This window comes from Calidris pugnax, unplaced genomic scaffold, assembly GCF_001431845.1.
Source record: "Calidris pugnax isolate Ruff unplaced genomic scaffold, ASM143184v1 scaffold20, whole genome shotgun sequence".
Classification (NCBI taxonomy): domain Eukaryota; kingdom Metazoa; phylum Chordata; class Aves; order Charadriiformes; family Scolopacidae; genus Calidris; species Calidris pugnax.
In genome coordinates this window covers 30,981,016-30,996,139 of record NW_015094510.1, presented here as the reverse complement: position 1 = coordinate 30,996,139, position 15,124 = coordinate 30,981,016, and the positions used below count along the sequence as shown (strand labels likewise).

Here is a 15,124-nt window from a genome sequence, read left to right as displayed (position 1 = left end):
TAAGAACTTTGCTGAACTCAAAGATAACAATAAGAGATACTCTTTTGTGTTTTCTACTTCACAGAATATTTCATAAAACTTCACATTTTATTAGCTTTATTCTTCAGATGTGCATGCTTGTTTGCATGTGAATTTGGGTAATCTTTTGCACAATAAACAGCAATTAAATAGTCATTGAGTAGTTATTGATTTGCATTAAGCAAAAGGAGGAATTAAGCAGCTATTTAGGAATGTTAACTATAATTAAAACATATACCTTTTAACAAATTTATAACAATGGACTGGAAATTATAATTTTCTCTCTAAACATGTAGTTGCCCATTTGTGTCAAATTATCATAACCTCAACTCAGATCTAGAGAGTCATTAATCTCAAAATTCTCTGTCTTCTTGTTGAGCCTGCTGATGAAGCAGTATGGAAATTTGTTTCTTCCCATCCTTCATACTGTTCAAAGAAATGAGTAACTGGGAGTAACCCCTTGATCCTGTGTGATTTGATGTCACATTTCCCTTTTTAGCAGCTTGTCTTCACTCTTTTCTCCTAGAATCCTATTTCAGTTGTTCATGGACAGAGTCTGAGATCCTTACAAGATACAAATTCAGAGGTATTGGTAGAATGTTTGAATTTTCCCAGTGGTGCATGTTGGCTATTGTAGTATTCCTCCATATTTATTCTTCAAAATAGATTTTTATTCTTCTCTACATTCTGCCCCCAGCCATTCAACATTATGCCAGTTAAATTTACACGCCTTCATGTGTTTTTTTTATTTTATTTCCTTTTTGGATGAGTGGGCATATGAGCATGAATCAGTTAGATGGGGAACTTTCCCCCCAAGCATGATTGCTACACCAGTGTCTACAAGCTCATAAATATGGTACTCCTCTAATGTTAGCTGGTCACGTGTGCTTTCTCTGTTGGCAAGAATGACAAACAAACACCACTAGGAAATGATTTTTCCTACCCTAAAATAGCAATAAAATATTCTTCAGTCACCTGAAACAAACAGTAGAAAATGTTAAGTCATGGGGCATGCCTTCCTCAATAATGGGAATTATGTCATCCACTTCTTATCCTTAGTTCAGAGCTTTTTCCAAGATCGAGATACCTTTCAGCTGTGACTACTGAAGCCACACTTTCAGAGAGGAAAAATGACAAACTGGGTACAATTGTATAGCCAGGAGATTACTTTATGTGTTAGGTGAGAGGAGACCTGGAAAAGCCAAACAGAGAAATTATTAACTGGGAGGTCCTTTGGACCTAGAACGTGGGAGAGGCACCTAGTTGCTGGACATAGTCCACACTGAGCTGCTTATGGACAAATTCAGAAGCCAACCTTTAATTGGGGTGTGAGTTTCACTTAGAGATCTACACTTGAGGTTTCCAGTTTAAAATAACTATTGAATCTCGGTTTGTAGTAAATGGGAAGAGAGAGGCAACTCCCACCTGTTTGCTCAGCTCAGTCTGAGCTGAAAAAGTCTCTGTGCATCCATTCCCATAGACACCATTAATTTCCTATAACCTTTCTGTGCCTCCAGAAACTGTAAGACAATAAAATCCAGGATGAAGCATAGAGGAAAAGTCCCACAACATTCTTTGCAGGCAGCATCAGTAGCTGTTCCCAAAAACTCTGGGGAACATACCAGCTCTGAACCAGCCTAGTACTTAACAGGCCTGCACTCTTACTGTTTAGCATGTCTGCATGTATGTGACGACAGGCAGAGCTCTTCAATTGCCTACTTTGCTCCAAAATGGCCACACCCGACCTTCAATAAATTGCAAATAGTGATTCAATCCTTCTTCTTTTAGGAAACCCTTTGCATCTTACCAACAGCCACTTTAGATGTTTGAAGCTTGCAGATTACTTATTTGATTTTTTTGATCCCATACCTCTTCACTAGAAGCTACTGCCAGATGTCACTTCACCAACCTTCTTCCACCTCATGCCAAACCCTTCCTTTTTTTCAGCTCACCATCCATCCTTTCTCCCTGTCTCTTCCTAGAAGTTCTTTAGTGATTGTCACACTAGCCACAGGCTCCTTAAATAAATATATATTCTCCTTGTGTTTCCCATGCTCTTTACTGTGCCTATTCTGATAGCTTAATTATTAAAAGTGCTCAAGGCCAATAGAACAAATGAGAAGGTAGAAGGAATGGTGATTTGGCATGCCTTTAGGTGCAATGCTCTGTTGTGGTTAGAACATTTCTCCATGGAAATGAAAAATAATAGTAGCAGTCACACTATTAACTTTACCTAGCACTTGAATTTTTACATTTTTGTTTCTTTTCTAATAACATAGGAAAGCACACATTAAATTCTTAAATGATGCATTTTATTTAAATTATTTTTTTTCTCTAACATGGCATTTTGAAAACTTTCATATTGTTTGACATTTTCTATGCTACAAGGGTTATAAAACGTGTCATATAATCCTTGTACTCAGAAAAAGTATCTTAATATGTTGCATACAGTTCAAGTTTCTCAATACAGCTCACTGAAAGTCACTCTTAACAGACAATTTTTTATGTTTCAAACAATAGACAGATTATATCTGTTTACTTAAAGTCTCAGATAAGAAGAAACAAACCCAGATCCTTTTTCTTTTGTCTGTTTTGGAAAAAAAATAAATTTGAAAACCTTCAGTGGCTGCTGAAAGTCATAGAGTGACCTGCATAAAAATCAGAGAAATGTAGGCCAGTTTGCCTTCGTTCTTAAAAGCCTTCATCATGTACAAATGCACATTACTTAGGATGAAGATGCATCTTGTAGCTGCCTTTTGATTGTAGGATTCTCTGTTTAGGGGAAAGTGTAAAGCAGGAGAAGAAAATGACTTCTTCCTTAAATCATGCTCAGGTAAAGAATACCTTTTCTTCATCACTGCTGATAAGGATGAATCAGAAAGTCCTGTTTCTGCCAGAATTACAAAATTTGTTCTCTCTGTTTCTCAGAATGAATAAGGTACAATATTTATTGCATCTATTTCTGAAGAATACAATGCTTTTCTCTCAAACTACTAAGAAGATCAAATATTAGGTTAGTTTCACCTGAGGACTTGGATTGATCATTCCTAGGTGATATAAAATGAATAAAATCATGAACATCCTTGTCCAAACACTGAAGGTAGTTGCCAGGACAAGACCTACTGTCTACATGCATTGCGTTGTACTTTCCAAACATCTGCCCCTGGCTGTCACAGAGGCCTTGAATCTCATCTAGAACATTACCATGTTTCTTAAAGTCAGTGGCAGCTTTGCTGGAGATTTTCAATGGGGACAGGATTTCGTCCGAAAATGGATTTTATTCCTTATGAGATCTGTTAAGATAGAAGAAAAAAAATTCTTGATTACACATTTGCTGTTGACTTTGCTCAAGAGCTTGGAAGGGTAGAGACTATCTTTGCTAAATAAGGTGTGTTATATTTGCAGCCTGAGGTGCTGTGCAGAGGATCTATGGCAGTGAGGGTCTTGAGAAGCAACTGTGTCTGTTGAATTTTACATTAGTGTCCACTAAACATTATTTTGTTTCCTGTAGTGAGTCTTATTCTTCTAGTCACTGTTTTATTTCAACTACAGTATGACTACATGAAATTTACAGCACCATAAACAAAGGAAGATTCAAGATGGCTTTTTGAAAGAAGATCCATGTTCTTCACGATCCTTCACAATTACTTAGCTTTGCACACTAGAGCATTTTCAGGGAAAAGTAAGACTGCTGTGGGGAAAAATTTTTCTCTGTGCATGGCTGTTTCCAGAACTGACGTCTAAGAAAGAACACTCCTTTACTACTTTAGCAGGGCCTGTTGTGTGTGGACAAAGGGTAATGTTTTTAAACTAAAAGAGGGTAGATTTAGACTAGATATAAGAAAGAAATCTTTTACAGTGAGGGTGATTAAACACTGGAACAGGTTGCCCTGAGAAGAGGTAGATGTCCCATTTCTGCAAACACACAAGGTCAGGTTGGACAGAGCTCTGAGCAACCTGATCTAGTTGAAGATGTCCCTTGCCGGGGGGCCTGGTCTACATGACCTTTAAAGAACCCTTCCAACCCAAACTAATCTATGATTATATGACTGCAGGTATAAAGAGGTGTGTATCAAAAGGGATTTGCTTGGTTTGGCACCTTTTCTGGTCTCCTTGGACTTCATGTTTGCTTTCAGAATGAAATCCTTCAGTTCACAAACATTACCTTTGTATTAGTGTTCCCTCCACCTCTTAACTCCTCTTTGTATTTCCGTATCAAACCTGCTGATGCTGTTGGCAGCAAGGCCTGTTGGGTAACATAAAACATGCTTTAGTGCACCGAGTACAGAACTGTAAAATGTAGCTCGTATCATTCACTGTCATTCATTCATGCACATCCTCAAGGGAATGCTGTGTTTTTCCTATGTGGGTGCTTCAGATGTGCTTGTTTTTTGAAGGGGGAAGTCAGAGTAGCCAAACCTATGAGCAGCAACAAAGTGCAAGTTAATACCTTTAAAGGACAATGCAGAACAGTTTCAGAAGTGCGTCACAGGGAAGTAGAACATGACTATGGTCAGGAAGAAATATGAAGCAATGACTGAGGAATTTTTGTTTTGATACAGGCTGTTTCTGAACAAAATGTGATCAAGGCTTGTTCTAACCAGGCTCAAACAACAAAGTAGAGTTCCTCCCCACGTCCCTTTTTTTCTCCTTGTTTTCACACTGCACACCGGAAGACTTCATTTTTCATTCCCATCATAGTGCACGTCTACTCCAGGTACAGGTCCAAACACATGAGCCAGTCGCATTTCTGATGGTCAAAAGTCCCCATGAGCTAGAAAAGTATGTATAAAAACAGAGTTTCCTTTATGCTGTGTACTAACTATGCTCTTGCATCAGGAGAGTAATTCCCCACTGAGTTATCTGCAGTATATGCTTAGGAAGTACTGAATGAAAAATTCAATAAGTTTATAGATCAAAGATAAAATTATGCCCTCCCCTTAAATACCTTTGAATTACTTTCTTTCCAAAGCTTGTCACTGTGGCAGCTTTCCTTGCACTATGTGGCAGAAATAGCTGTCTCAGGACTCTTAAAACTGAAGAAATTAAGTACTATACAGTATATACATTGATACTCTGTAGAAAATAAGACAAAGAAATTCTTATAAGATGAAGTCTAGAGGTTTAGATGACAAAGTGAAAAAGTGAGAAAAAAGTTAAGTTTTGACTGAAGAAACACCTAGTGATATCTAAAAACATTTTAGTGATAGCTAAAATACCCATTATTGTAATTTAAAAATATAGCTTACAGGTATTTTTATAAACCCAAGTTTGCTGGTAGCTGATGATTCATCTATTATGCATTGCAAAGTAATTAATAACTGCATTGTTTTAATATAACTGTGACCTAAATTCCAAGGAGGTACATCATATACTAATCAGGACTTCTATTTCCATTTACTGTCATCCTTACTGGTGTCACTTGAGCTAAATCTGCTGAATTTTAAGGGAACAGGTTCTTTGCTTTCCGCTATGGAGCAATTTTGTATTTCTGTGTAATGGGAGAGCAGCTGCTAATTTCACAACTAAAGTTCAAACACCACTAGTTGGCAGCAGTGATTTGCATCGCTGCAATGATGAGGAGACATGACTATTTTCTTCAAGTATATCCTAGAGACTAAACTGGAGCAAAGACGATTGAATTTATAAAATATAGAAAAGTATGTGGAAAAACATAGCAGAGAAATAGCAAGTAGGTTTCTAATCATCAGAGGAATGAAGCTTTTTAACAGCTCCCCAGTGAGAAGAGCAGTAATTGAAGTGGCTTTAAAACAGGACTTGATAAATTTATGAAGGGAACGATGCAATGTGTTTGCCTGACAGCTCTGAACTCAGCAAACCAGAATGTCTTTCACAGTCTGGTTCTGTAGTTTTAATTGATAAATATTTTACAGCCATTTTGCATTAATTTTGCACAATTTAAAGCTGGGGTTTAGGTAGGTATAAGGCCAGTTTCAGGAAGTAAGGGACCAGTTGTGTCATTAAAACAGGATGCTATAAAAAAAGTAGTACCAGTGGTAAGGGTTGGCAAAGGGGAGGTGAAAGGGAAGGTTCCTATATTTTATCTTTAAGGTACAAAATATTAATAAAAATAAAAATCTGAAGCACATTGAAGGAGAGATTAATCTAAAAGAGCAATCTCTACAGGCCTAGGTTTCCCGGTTTCTTTTTAGAGAGAAGTAGGCCTCTTCAGCTGCTCCCAGCAAGTGGCTTCTGGTTTGAGCTGTACAGCCAAAGACCCAGAATTCTGGCAAGGACCAGAGCCCACCTGAAGTGGCAGTGTGTCCATACAAGAACACTCTCATCCCAGGCTTGGGACGTTTCAACAGGAAGCTGCTCTCCCTAACTGAGACTCCAAGCGGAGGTTTTGAAGGACATCTATGGAGAGGTCTTTCTTGCCAAAAAATTTTTCTCCATACTTCCCATGTATGGGAACATCTCATCCTTTAAATTCTTCCTTGCCAGGTATGTCCAGGTTACACTAGAAATACTTTGTTTTCAGAATTTATCCTCAGATTTTATGGTTAGGTACAACAGCAATAGAAAAATGGGAGATGACAGCAGCAACCAATATGCCTGTCCCGAACTCCTCCATTCACCGGTGTGTGGCAACATGAAATTGATGACTGAGTGTGCTTTGGTTTTCTAGAAATGAGAGAGCTGTGCTGTAATACCTGCCCATGGGCTCTCTCTAGAGAGAGCAAACATTTAAGGAACGGCTGATACCAAGTATCAGCGCCCACTTGGGCACAGTGGAGAGCTTTTCCGCCATACCTAAATTGAGGTAGATCACACAGTGCTTTCGTAACTTTCTCAGAGTTATACAACTTTCTACTTTGCAAGAATAACAAAAGGGCCATTATTATAAACCACAAGGTATGAGAAACTTCAAAGTAAGGAAAACACATACATAATGGATTTATTGTGCAGTATTTTGGTTACATAAGCATGGTACAACACACTTTGAATTACCATAAATATGTGGGAGCATGGCTTTGAGAGCCTGGCTTCAAAAAGTCTTAAGTCTCAAGGTGTAACCTCTGACCCCTTGAAGCCAGTTTAAAAATCACTGATTTCAATAAGGCCTGTATTTCCCTTCAGATCTTTTCACCCCATTCTCTCCAGCTATCATTCTGTCACAATCATTAGAGAAAAAATGTAAAGAGCTATCTCATTATAAAATATCTGCAACAGCTTTCAGTAAGAAAAAAATGTTACTGAAGTAGACTGTCACAGTTCCTTTTTCAATTTTACAGAAATGAGGACAAGTTGAAAAGCAGACACAATATGTCTCTTCAAAGAGAAAACTAAGAACAACACAAGTAATTTGTTTCAATAAGCAAAAAAAAAATATTTTGCTGAAAATATATAGAGGTAGTAGATGGGACACTTTTTCAAACTGAAACTGGGAAACTTAGCTAATACTTCAAAAGATTTTCACTGATGACATGAAATAAGTTTGTTGATAATTTCAGAAATGATGGCATATTAAAAAAAAGGGAAAGATGTAATGCCATTGTGCAATTCAGAACCTGAATTCCATCTTTTGCAATCTTTTATTGGATTTGAAAAGTTTGGAATGAAAAAAATTAGAAAATAATGGTATCTGGATGGTTCAGAAATAGTATGTTTTGCTAAAATTCTCAAAATTGCACTGAAAATCCCAACAAGAAAAATTGCATAACAAAGAATAGGTAGTTTCTAATATCTTATTTAATTTTTAATTACAAAATTATCATTTTTGATAGAACATTGTCTTGCTGGATTTATTAAAATCCAGTTAGCTCACAAGTTTCTTGGCATATTTACACATATATACAAAAATATTTAAATACAAAAATTACAAGTATGAACTAACTGTTAACTTCAAAATTCACAAATAAAGACATTTTCTACTGTGATAGTAGCATCACTTGGAAGCTGGATTTCTATAATTTATAATTCTAACACACATTTTCTTAAGGTTTATTTAGTTAGTTTGCTGTTTTAAAATGTTTTTATTCAATAACTAGAATATGTAAAAAAATCAAAGCAATCTATTGTTTAGAGCATATAATCCCAGGAATAGTTTAATTTCTTCCACAGAGTAGTAATTCCTCTCCTTTCTTTATCCATATCGCTAAAATCTGATTCAATGTTCTGTTTTCCTTGTATGAGGGGATTCTGTTCCAGTGGAGAGATTGTGATATGGCTTCTCCAAATTTGCATCTAGGCAGTGTATTTACTGAAAAATCAGATTCTTAATCTATGATTTTGTTGACAGGGATAATTAATCTGTTAAAATGGCACCTGGCATTTCTTATCATGGGAAAAGTAATCTGCCTTTATCTTAGTCAGCCTTTTATGGACACTGTTGCCTTTAATGGACACTGTTGCAATGAGGTACTGTGTTTTCTCATAGCATTGTGACTTTCAGCAAGCCTCTGAAACTCTTGACAACTATTTTCTTCTCTGTTTATCCTGATTTTCAGGATTGCTCAGTAATGTCTGCTAAATTCAGTAATGGCAATAAATAGCTGTTCCCTTTTATCAGCATGTTTGACAAATCTAACTTGCACTTTTTTGCTCTATAGGAACTAAAGATGAAAAAATTGTTTTTCACTGATGGCAGTAGAAAATAAAGGGATGCCTATGCAGGGCTGTCATTTGGATGTGTAAAACTGGAGGGCATTTGTAGTAGTTCTGCGCAGGGACAAATTTGTGCCAGTTTTGGATCATAGTTTTTTTCGCACTTGGCTTTGTTCTAAAGGAGATAGAAAGGAAGATCCATCCCCAAGAAGTGGGACAGAAGACTAAAAACCATTCAATGAATTGTAGATACTTGAAATGAAATACATTTGTCTTGTGCATAGGTTACACAGTTTGGAGGGGAGACACAATAGATATAAGGCCCACTCATACCTTGGTCCCAGGCTGCTCTGAAGGTTAAAATGGCATTTTCTGTCATGAAGTAAATGGAACAGAAGCAGAGAAGTTCTTTCTTAAATTGCTTTGGGTGCAAGTGTGTTACACATTTGCAATTTCTCTGTAAGCTTGATCCATTGGCCAGTCTTTTGGCAGCCATCTAAAGAGTCCTGCCTGGAACAGTTTCTGGTGGAGATTTGTGATTGGCATACAAAAGCACGAGGGAAGGAATATGAAAGGTACATATGTTTAAATACCAGTTTTCTTTGGATTAATGCAAACAACTGTGACAACAGGATGACAACAGAAAGCATCAGGCTTCATGCATATCCATACTTTAAACTATGCTTCCCCATGTTTTAGTGAGTGATATGCAAATCCTCTATCATTGTTTTCAACTAAATAACTGTGTAGGTATTGTGTCAGGCCTCATTCATAAGATCATGCGGTATGTTCTTTCAAACTAAGAGGGAGAAGTGGTGATTAGCTTCTGGTTTGTCATCACCTCTTCCTTGATGAAAATGGATTGTGGTGATGAAAGGTCAGACTGAAGAGGCTGTAGACTGGACTCCAATAATTAGACGCTGTTTGCTGATATGCTCGTCTGTCTTCCATAGGACCACTTAAACCACAAGAGTGGTTCTTCCTCCAGAGAGCTGCTCTCTCTGGAATAATTTTGATGGTTCCATTGGCAAAGGGTCTGGTTAGTCACAGCTTCTGCAATGGTTTACCATTATGTCCCCCTGTTCCTTAGAAATGCAAGTTTTTAGGAAGTGGTCAGACAGGATTTCTCATTGAATTTCATTAGAACTGATTCTAGGTAGGAGAATGGTAACAATATTCTGGGTCTAGGAGATTCTGAGATTTGTCTGAAGCTCTTCAAAACACCATTGTTGATCTATTTATCAAAATAGTTTTATATTGCTGGGCTGAGTTGTAGCATTCCTTGTGATGCATGTTTACATAAAAGGAAAAGCTTAGAAAGGGAGTAACCTTGTTTCTGGTCCTTATGGTCCAGCTTTCACTTTCTTCTACTTCCATCTGAGGATTTACTAAGGACTGCTATAGCAATGAGTCTAGGAACTGTTTTTCACAATATTAATCATATTTTCCTTCTCTCTGTCATATTTATAGGCTTTTGGACCAGAAAAGAAGTAATTAAATCCTTAAAAATGAAAAGAAGGCATAAAGGAAAAAGGAAGCGTTCATTAGAGGAACTAGCTCATCCTAAAGGCTCTGTTGCAATAGTTTGTAGATACATATGCATGTTAAACTGTGTTTATAAAATCTGAGGGACTTAATCCAAGTCCATATTTCCACATTTGTTTTCTAGCATTGTATTACATTAAAAAGCTGTAGCAGGCCTCATGCAGCTTTAAATATGCAGAATTAGCATACAATGCTAATTATGACAGACACCTGCCTGCCGATGGGAAGCATTAAATGAATTCCTTGTTTTGCTTTGCTTGTGTGCACAGCTTTTGCTTTACCTATTAAACTGTGTTTATCCTGTTTAGGAGCTTTTGCTTTACCTATTAAACTGTGTTTACCCTGTTTAGGCCACAAATTTTCTCACTTTTACCCTTCCAATTCTTTCCCCCATCCCACCATGAGGGGAGCGAGCGAGCGGCTGTGTGGAGCTTAGTTTCCAGCTGGGGTTAAACCACAACATACATGTTGAGCTCCATGCTGCTCCAAATGCAGGCTGTTCCTGAGGTACGTTATCTAAACAGCCCGAATGTCAATTACGCTGCTCCAAATGCAGGCTGTTCCTGAGGTATGTTATCTAAACTTAGCCTGAATGTCAATTATATGTTTCAGACAGAACAGACACATTCACTGTCATGCATCTTTAACTTAATCTCATGAAGAAAAATCTTGGCAAAGAATATCTGGGATCGAATCTCATGCTTGCCACATCCTGTCTGCATTCATGAAATGCCCCTACTGCTCCCTATAGTCTAAAATGTCTGGTGGCAAACCCACGTCTATGCATTTCTTGTTGAGTCATGGAGAAGGGTTTCACAATCACCTCTAGACAGAGCTCTCAGAAGCAGTTCCTGCTGTTGGAGGGTATGAGATGTGAGCCCCAGTGAGCACCATCTGCTGTTGACTGATACCTCCGAACATCTGCAGAACATCTGTGCTGAATGCATGTCAGTAGCTATTGCTGCCTGCCACAGGAAAAACTGTTTGCCTGGCTGTTACCAATTCTCTTTTCAGTTTTCTCATGCCCTAGACAAGTTATTTTCCTATCTTCTCCCTGCATATGCAAACCATGGCTCTGTAATCTTCCTGTGAAGCCTGACCTTGCTTCCAGAAAACATACTATTTCTTTTTCCTCTTGAGCTCCACGAAGGGTTCCTTGTTCAGTCAAGCTGGATTTCTGCACCACTTCTTGACATTGTGACACAATGGAATTGCCTGCTCCTGTGCTTTTAAAATGTAGTTATTAAAAACTGACCATCACTCAGGACCCCTAAGCCCTCAAAAGCAAATTCTCAGTGGACACTGCTAAGTAGCTCCCTAAACAGTATAAGGTTTGCTCTCCTGGAGTCCAGAGTAGCAGCTCTGCCTGCTCGTTCTTCTCATTACACTGAAAAATTTAAACTCAACCATTTTGTGGTAACTATAGCCAAGACAGCCACCTACCATCACATCTCCCACAAGTCCTTCTCTATTCATAGAGTACAAGTCTAAGAGGGCGTCTTTCCTAGTTGGCTCACTGAGTGCTTGCGACAAGAAATTATCCTCAACAAACTTCAGGAATTTCCCAGTCTTGCTTGTCACAGCTGCATGGTATTCCCGTAAAATCTAGTATTTGGAATTCAAGGTTTCCCTGTTAGAGCTGTAATTGTATGAGATTTTCAAGTCATTTTTCAGGACTCAAAAAGGTAATTTTTTACTTCTGCAATGAATACAGATATGTCTTTTTCCTAATTGAAACCTCATAGGTTTTGTGTGCTGTGAGCTTTTCAGCAGAAAACTGAAGACAGGGAATATTAAGAATTTCTTAACAGTTTAAAACTAGCATGGAGAAAAATGCTAAACTAAATGCAAAATTATGTCTTGGGATTTGAAATAATCTGATAATTTCATGGCTCGAATGCGGAGCTGTTATGTTCCAGAGTCTTTGTTGAAGTAGCTGGATGGGAAGTCTCATCCAGTTTCATCACAGAAATAAATCAATAAAAATACTATTTTTGGAAACAGGCATTGTGCTTATATTAACTTCCTTGCTTCCACAGAGGACAGACTGGCACGGTCAGGCCTGTTTGCTGTGTAGTTAAATACGCACCATTCACGTCCAATATTGCATCTACTTTGCCATTGATTCCTCTGAACTCTTTAGGAGTATCTTTTGCATGGTCTTTTCCCATCTTTCTTTTCTTTTCATTGTAGCTTTGAAAGAAGAAACAATTATTATGAATGGACCAGTGTTACTGGTCTTTTTTTCATGCCTTTGAAAATGTATTTGGAGTGGCAAGACTTCTTCACTGCAATCAATAGATAAGATCTAAATAGTGCTTTTGATGGTGGTGTTTGAGGAGCAGTAAGATAATAAACAACCCCTTCCTGCCTCTTTCTGCTGCCTCTCCCTCAAGAAAGTGTGCAACCCCTACACTTGCTCACTCCCAGCAGCCCTGCTATGGCTGTTTACTCTTCACCTACGCAGATGGTTTCAGGCAAATTCACTTGGATTGTGCAGTTTGCATAATATAGTCTGCATGGATGCAGTTATACATTCTCATACCTTAAAAAAAAAATATGAATTGCATAGGTAAGAAAAGGAAATGTTTGAAGATCTTGGTTAAATGTGCTAGTAGAAAATCTATTGGGAGCCATAGGAAACTGCTTGATCTAAGAAGAAAGCTATAGAAACCGCAAGTAAGAAACATCATTAGGTTTAGAATAATGGAAGTTTTCTAGGACTGGTAGAGAAGGCTCGTGAAAACCAACTCATGGTTGTTTGTCCCTAAGATTAGTGTCCCACTGTCAAGTCAATAAAATGGAAAATCAGATTAAAAGCTTTAATGCTACTTTTAATGGTAAACTTCATGGAAAGACCGATGCACTCCATAGCAACTTTGCTAAGTACTAAGTACAGTAGCACAGACATTTGGTTTAGTTCCATACTTAATTATTTTATTACTCATGACTATGCCAGAAAATACACATGCTTTGTATTCATCAAATCAAATAAATTTTATACCTCCTATGAACATTTTACAGCTTTTCTGAATGTGGTTTCTTTAGAATGAATCAGTGTGTTCGCTCAGTGGTTTGAACAGCTGTAATAATATTGCATTCATTCTGCATCCTTATTCCATTTTCTTAGCAAGGGAGCTGATTTTAAGATAGGTGGGTAGGAATTTTCCAGAAAACTTTTCTTGGAAAAGTAATGGATTTTTTTCCCCCTTCTTTTGGAGTAACTGCCTCTTTCTTAAATTTTCAGTTACCATTTGTTTTTCTTTTTTCACCAGGAAAAGCAAAGAAACCAAATTTAAAAACGAATATATTAGATAAGAGGGATAAATAATCAAAATTGTTTAGGAAAGCAACGATGTGAAAATATTCCATTATCATTTTACCAATTTTAAGATATTTTTATCCTTTGTTTCCTTAACTATTTTAAGTATTTCAAATTGCACTTCTACTTAGATGGAGTTGGAAAATTTTAAGGATGATGGATTCTATTTTAAATGCAGGTTAGACTGGCTCCTAGGCTGTGCATATTTCTCCCCAGCTTCTTTCTGGAGAAAGAATGAGCAGTAGTAAGGGTGCAAAAGGGGCTTGTGGTAATAACGGATCAAGTACATGTATCTAACACATTTTTTGCTGGTTAAGGGCCCAGGACTTAGACAGATATCTCTGTCACCTCTCTTGCTCTCTTCCTCTGGTGCAGTTTGGCGTTTACAGAAGAAGTTTAGCTAAAAAGTTTATTTCAGGGCTATTTTGTGCCTTGTGCTATTTGGAAGAATATGGAATAAATATTTTGAGGATCTTCCAAACATGGGCACCTCTGAAACTGGGGGAGCCGAGATGTGGCAAACCATGCCTGTGCTTTGTGTTTAACCATGGCATGAGAGTGTAGCTCACTCTGCTTATGAAATCGACAGCCCTGGGGAGGCTGGAGAGATGGCAGAGAAATCTCTGGCTTTAGCTCTGTTCAATGCAGGCACCCTCCAAACTATTATTCAGAGATTAGGTAAAACACGGGTCCAGATTGGTATAATGGAATTCTTGGTTGAAATACTCATATACAGCCATATACACTGTAGGCATCTAAATTTTTTTTTTTCAGACGTATCCAATGCTTTTATTTTCTCTGCGTTTCCTTAGTGAAAAATAAAATCTTTGTTTTCCAATAGTAGTACAGTCCAAAAGGGTCAGGAGGTAATGAATGTGTGTGCAACATTCATCTCTCATGAAGAGCATCTCCTTTTTATCCTTTAGGTAGTCCACTGCATCAATGTGCTGCTCTTTTTGGAAAAAACTAAGTCAGAGATGGTGTAAGGGGGGCTCGGCGTTTGAAATCCTTGAGTAACCCAGTAATAAGGGCCTGAAAAGGGGAAGGTGTTACTCAAAAATTATCAGTCTCCCAGCAGTGCAGTTGCAGGTACAGCTCTTGAATCTGAATTTGAAGGAAAAAGATGGCACCAGTATGATTCAGCACAAGAGAAAATAAAACTGCTACATGATGCAACTGGTGATGTATCTTGTGCCAACAGCGCAGACCAGGTTGAACACTGGTCTTCCTATAAAGCTTTAGGATCCGACTGATGATGTCAAAAGCCCTAAAAGACCTTGGATCTGATTAATGATATCTCACTTTTCAATACAAATTAATAGAAAATAGTTCAAATGCTAAAACATCTCATTTAATGAGCTGGGAAATTCTTCATCACTTGATGTCTTTAGATAAAGATTGGACCCCTCCTGCCCCCAAAATAAATGACCTTTACGAAAATAAAACAAATTCCTCTCAGGAACTTCATAAACAGCAACAGCACTTAACATGAGCTAAGAAAAGGAAAGAAAGGGAAGGGAAGGGAAGGGAAGGGAAGGGAAGGGAAGGGAAGGGAAGGGATCAGTCAAGAAAATCAAAGGCAAGAGACGCATTTGGAAGTATGTTTTCCAGACACATTCACAGCCTCCTATGTGAATGAAACAAAATAAGGCAAAGGGTACTGCTGAGGGC

The 15,124-nt window shown here is 37.8% G+C and overlaps 1 protein-coding gene across 1 annotated transcript in view; it reads right to left on the bottom strand.

Moving 5' to 3' along the window:
• Nucleotides 1-12,302, bottom strand: part of MMP7 (matrix metallopeptidase 7) — a 42,768-nt gene extending 30,466 nt beyond the window's left edge. The window contains exon 1 of the mRNA XM_014965770.1: nucleotides 12,221-12,302. Coding sequence (XP_014821256.1) covers nucleotides 12,221-12,302 — 82 coding nt within the window. The remainder of the gene's footprint in view (nucleotides 1-12,220) is intronic.
• Nucleotides 12,303-15,124: the final 2,822 nt, after the last annotated feature.